We start from the raw sequence: 5,742 nt of genomic DNA on the forward strand, positions 1-5,742 counted from the left end.
GGGGTCTCCCTCCAGTGTGGATTGCCTGATGTTTAACAAGGTCTGACCTCCGCATGAAACTTTTTCCGCAGTCTAAGCACTTATGAGGTCTCTCTCCAATGTGGACTGCCTGATGATCAAGTAGGGTTGACCTCCATATGAAACTTTTTCCACAGTCTAAGCACAGATGGGGTCTCTCACCAGTGTGGATAGCCTGATGTCTGACAAGGCCTGAGCTTCGTATGAAATTTTTTCCACAGTCTAAGCACTTATGGGGTCTCTCTCCAGTGTGGTTTGCCTGATGTTTAACAAGGTCTGACCTCCGCATGAAACTTTTTCCACAGTCTAAGCACAGATGGGAGCTTCCCACAGAGGTCCCCTGTGATTCCCCATGTCCAGGAACTTCCTGCTGTTGATTCCCCTCCTCGTTCTCACTCATTCTCTCATCACCTGCTGGGAGAGAGACAATCCAGACAGGAGTCATTGTGCTGGGGAGAGATTAAGAGGAATAGCAGCAAGGGAAAACCCAACATACTAAAGCTGCACAGACAGAGCAATTGGATTCTGTCTCCACTTCCCAACCAAACGTTCACAGAGAAGGAAAGTTGGGAAGGAAACTCCTGCAGGTAACAGGATAGGTGGAAAGTGATGTCATTGATATCTGCTGACTGCAGCCCTGCCCTGGGTGAGGTGAGGAAGAGCTGAGGGCACTTATTGATACTACATTTTTGGGATTCTCTACTTTTTCCTTCATTCCCCAGATGGTTTGGGTGTCAGTCCTCACCTGTGTGGGTGCCTCTCAGGATCTCTCTTTCCTCACAGGCCTGGAGATCGGGCACCCACGGCTCTTCCCCTCGTTCCAGCCGGGTGATCAGGTCTGGTTTGGGAAGGGGGAATCCTGTGCAGGGAGTGAAATCAGACCAGATCAGGGTGCATGGAGGATTGAGAGAGCATCTGTCAGAAAGGACATTCCATGAGTGGAACCTGTCCCTGTGCTGTGCTGCAGAATGTGCAATCTAAGAGGACGGGAACGTGGACACTGAGACCCCTCGGGGGAGGCAGACATCTGGTGAGGTGAGAGGAACTGTGATACACACCCAGCTCTAGTGTTAAACCCCTGCCTATTTCTAAACCTGTGGAGCTCAGAGCCCTCCACAAGGCTGGAGCTGTTCCCAAGGAGGAGGGAGAAGAGGGATTCTGTGAGTGACTGAGGAACAACACAGACAGGACAATACACGGCTTTTCCACCTTGCAAACTAGGAGTGTTGGGTGGGGATGATTTAATATGTGCCTTAGGTTTGGACACCCTGGTCTCATTGGAGAGTGATGAGGGAAGAACCTGACCGGTGTCAGACACGCAGACCCCCTCCGCCCCCAAGCTTCCAATAACCAAGGGGGCGGGAATCCCTTACCCAGCGATGTCACTGTCTCATAGTTCTCCCGCATGACATCCCTGTAGAGGGCTCTCTGAGTGGGGTCCAGCAGAGTCCCCTGCCCCTGGGTGAAATACACAGCCACCTCCTCGAAGGTCACTGGCATCTGAAACAACAAGTGTCCCTCACTCAAAACCTGCTGCCCCAGCCGCAATCCCACTAGTCATGGGGAAGGAGGGCCAGAGAAGCAGAATCCTCCCTCCACCCTGCTCAGAGCAGCCAGGAGGCTTCAGGGGGTAGCGAGAAGATGAGAGCTTGTTGTCCCCCCCAGCAGAGAGAGGTTGGCACATTTCCCACACGCCTGCCAGCCACAGGCTGATACGGGAAGCAGAGCTCTGAGCTGGAGACAGGGACAGAAATCCCAACAGCTTCCATTTGTATTTCACAACACCCTCTGGCAATGGGGTCAGGCTCCAGCACTGGGAGTCTGGTCAGTTTCCCCAGCCCTGCTCAGCGGGGTGTTTCCTGGTTCAGAAATGGGGGAATGTTTCCCCTCCCCCACACTCGCCACCAATGGGCCTGTTCAGAAAATCAGGCCCAGGTTGATTATGTTCCAGTAGGCTTATCAGACCCTGTCCCACCCTGTGCGTTTAACCCCTCTGCAATACCCCTCCCCCACCACCAAAAGCTCCCTAAAACTCCCCTACCTGAGCCGGCTCCATCACAGCCATTTCCCTGCCCTGTCTCCTGGAAGATGGGCCCATCTGGAACAAATGTGGATGTGAATCCTCGGCCTGTCGGGGCAACAGGGGCGATGGAAGAGATTACAGAAGGGGCTTGAGTCCATGTCCCTCCCCAATTCCCACCAGGCTCTCTCTCTGCAGACAGACGCTATGATTCTATGACTGCCATGAAAAATCCAGTTAGTTCATTACCTCCACAGCCAGCCCCTCCGGCCCCCATTAGAACTAAACCCACCAAGTCCCTTCTAAATGGGGCCAAACTCACCAGCTGGTCCCTGAAAGGGGCTCTTTGTGCAGAGTCATTTCGCTGCCCGGCTCCAGCCCTTTCCCCAGGTCTCTCCATCACCTGGAGGCTCAGGCTGAGGGGCGGGTATGGTTAGACTGGTTCCAGCCACTGGAGAAAGTGCCCCTGGGCTGGTCTCAGAGGGGTGTGATGAAGCGGAAATGTTCTGAATGTTTTTTTTGAATACCAAGTGTGTGCCTCAGTTTCCCCATGTGTTACTCAAATATCAAGCTGGTGGGATACAGGTGTGTGATCATTGCAGAGACTTCTGGAGGGCGGGTATGACTGCAGAGTGGCTGCGTGGGCATAGAGAATGGCCAAAACTCTGTATCCTGGCAAGCAGTGGCCGAAAACGGTCCTCTGCAAGGAGGCAGCCAGCCGAAGGTGTTGGAGAACAAAGAGAGAGGGGGAGACCAGGTGACCTGTTTTCCTGGGAAAGAGAGAAAGCACAGAGGAGGGGCAGCTGGGCATCATTGGGGATGGAGGGCTGGAAGCGGTCAGTCTCCTGGTTTGGGACTCACAGGGGAGAGTCCAGGACTCGGGACTCTGGATTCCCCCCCGCCAAATGGACTTTGTGAATGCTCCTGATTTCTGTGCTAACAAGCTCTGTTCTGTGCTGTGTTCCCAGCGACCAATAAACCCGTCTGTTTTCCAAGCTGGCCGAGAGTCACAGCTGACTGCGGAGGTGGGGTGCACGGCACATGTGGGGGAGCAGATCAGGCTTCTCCTTAGGCTGCCCCAGGGGCTCAGGCTGGGGCCGTGCGCCCTTCCTGGGCTCCGAGCCTGAGGCCACATACTCAGTGGGTGGAGGGGAAGTTGGGTGGTGCTCAGGGGCTTGGGTCCTGCCTCTACAGTGGTGGTGGGGGGGCTTTCCTCCCTCAGCCCTAGGTTCAGGAGCACTGCCAGGTTTTCCGCTGCCCCGAAATGCTGCGCTTCCCTCCACTGAAAAAACGCCATGGTCACCGCCCCCCAAATCACAGTGCCCTAGGCGACCGCCTAGGTCACCTAATGGGTTGCGCCGGTGTATCAGCACAAACTGGCTGTACCACATTCTTATCGCCGGCTCCCAGCCCCAGGCAGGGGGCTGAAACAATCTGGTGGGCACTGAGCCATTGAACCAAACTATAAAACGTGGATAGGATGGAAACCCCTTCAAGCCAGCGGGTGCGGCAGGGCCCCACCAGCCTAGATTCAGCACCTGTGCTGCCCCCACCGCCCTGGTTGTGCCCCTGGGCCCCGCTCCTTTCCCGGCCCCCAGCTGGGGCCCCCCACCCGGCATTCAGTTTGGCCCCGACCACCTTCTGCCCCTCCCTATTTGCCCCCCTCAGATCTCCCTGAGCTGCAGTCTCAGTCCACAGCAGCGCGGCCAGGGGCAGGGAAACAAAGCACCAGATGGGGGGAGACGATGGGCGGTAACGTGATCCTGCCCCGCCCCGCACATACCTGGAACTGGCGGCAGCTTTCCCGGGCCCAGGGTGGGAATCGCAGACAGCTCCACTGGGAGCAGCCTGGGGCCAAACTTCCCCCTGCAGCCCGGGGGTGGGCGGATCTCTCTTACCTTCCCTCCGAGCGGGGCACCCCTGGGGCAGGGCCTGGCCGGGCTGGGGGCTCTGCCCTGGGAGAGGCTCCTGGAGCAGCGGGAAGGGCCCTGCTGGAGATTCCCCTCTCCCGGCTGCAGCCCGGGCTCCGGGCTCCCAGCACCAGCCGCCGGGGCTCGGGGATCTCGCCAGGAGCCTGGAGCCAGAGTCCCCGCAGCGACTGCGAGTCACTTCCTGCTGCCGGGCCTGAGCCCAGCGATCGCTCCCCCCAGAGCCGCCTCCCAGCTGCTCCTGGGTCCTAGCGATCAACCCAGCGCGCTGCAGCATCTCTGTGTCCCGCTCCTCTTCCACTCACAGGCTCTAATGTCAGAAGGGAGGGACCGTCTTTCATCTAGGCGGGGAATGAGTGTCACATTTTCCTAAAATACTGTGTTCTTCCCTTGCAATTGCATATCCTGAATAAAGCTGTCTCTGATTCTGTTGCTTCCAACCTGAATGGAGTTCGCTTCTTCCACACCACTCTGACACTTTTTACCAAAATACTTAATAAACTTTAGGAGAAACCAGTAAACATGCACAGAGGTAAGCGGGGAAATGGTCCCGCTATTGGGGGAAACTTTCCTGATTTTAACACCCCCCGGGGGGAATTGAACAGCAGAAGGATCTGAGTTCTCCCTCCCTCTTCCTTCACCCAGAGCCTGCCTCACCTTGAGGGCTCCCCTTTCACTCAGCTGTGTGGCAAAGTCCTTATAACCCCAACAAGGCTGGGCCCAGGCTTCCTGAGGGGCTCGCCCCCCCACCCTGGTTGTGACACGGGCTAGAGCGTCCCCACTCTGGGACACTTCCTCCATTTTGGACTCTTCCCTGGCCATTGTCTATACCCCAGAACAAATGCAATTTATTAAACAGCAGCTAATAAAAGAAATCAGGAAACAATGGGAAAGGCGAAAGCAAAACTCTTAGCCCCACTCTGTGGGCACTGGGGAAGCACAACCAGTGGCTCTGGAATGTCAGGGCACTTCACAGCATACGCGTGAGCAGCACATTTCATTAGGGTGTGCACCCAGGGAATTTTATTTATTTATTAAGGCGAACATTTATTGAATATTCAATCAAAAAGGATATTATATTTATTCATCAAACTAAAGAAACTAAAACTTAACTAGTTTTTTTTTTAAATTAACATGTAAACTTTACTTAAAAAATACAAACTTAAAAAATGAGACACGGAATACCAAATTTTTGCTGTAACGATAACCAGGCGTATATAAAGATACAGTCAATTTTCATGATCTTTATCTTTAACCAGATAATGAGCTAACCCAAGTTGACCAAAACAGATTAAGGTTTCCTCATCTTCCTATCCTAGAGAATGAGACATCGCTCACCAGGTGTTATGGACTTAAATTCCTCAATCACATCATTGTAATTAACTGATGAAGTCAATTCTTGTTCAATGTTCAAAATCATGAGTGAGTCGAGGCGCTGTTGGGAAATTGTACTTCTTAGTTTGTTTTTTACATGTGCTAGTTTCAAAAAGGCTCATTCACATGAATGGCTTGTAACAGGTAAGACTGCAAAGCATTGAATAGATTTATAAAAGGTCTGGAACATGGAAGACCGATCTGATTCCTTTAGCCAATCAAGCCACTCTCTGTTGGTGTTCGTCATGCTACCTTTAGGAACAGATCCGTCATAACCCCGAAGCAATCCGACTTCAGCTTCCAACTCATCCAAGGACACTTTAAATTTGTTGGCAATGATTCTCATATCATCCCTGCCAATGTCTAAGCTCAGCAGTTTTCCCATTGCAGTCACAATTTTAC

The 5,742-nt window shown here is 53.5% G+C and overlaps 1 protein-coding gene across 1 annotated transcript; it reads right to left on the reverse strand.

The window, feature by feature from the left end:
- Positions 1–447: 447 nt before the first annotated feature.
- LOC128847534 (zinc finger protein 251-like) lies at positions 448–4,137 on the reverse strand. Its single transcript, XM_054047028.1, has 4 exons — positions 3,937–4,137; positions 2,060–2,146; positions 1,392–1,518; positions 448–877 (listed from the first exon to the last, which is right to left on the reverse strand). The coding sequence occupies exons 2-4, from the start codon at positions 2,114–2,116 to the stop codon at positions 753–755; spliced, it is 309 nt and encodes a 102-aa protein (XP_053903003.1). The 5' UTR covers positions 2,117–2,146; positions 3,937–4,137; the 3' UTR covers positions 448–752.
- Between the last annotated feature and the right edge of the window lie 1,605 nt (positions 4,138–5,742).

This window comes from Malaclemys terrapin, chromosome 13 (genome assembly GCF_027887155.1).
Source record: "Malaclemys terrapin pileata isolate rMalTer1 chromosome 13, rMalTer1.hap1, whole genome shotgun sequence".
NCBI classification, from domain to species: Eukaryota; Metazoa; Chordata; order Testudines; family Emydidae; genus Malaclemys; species Malaclemys terrapin.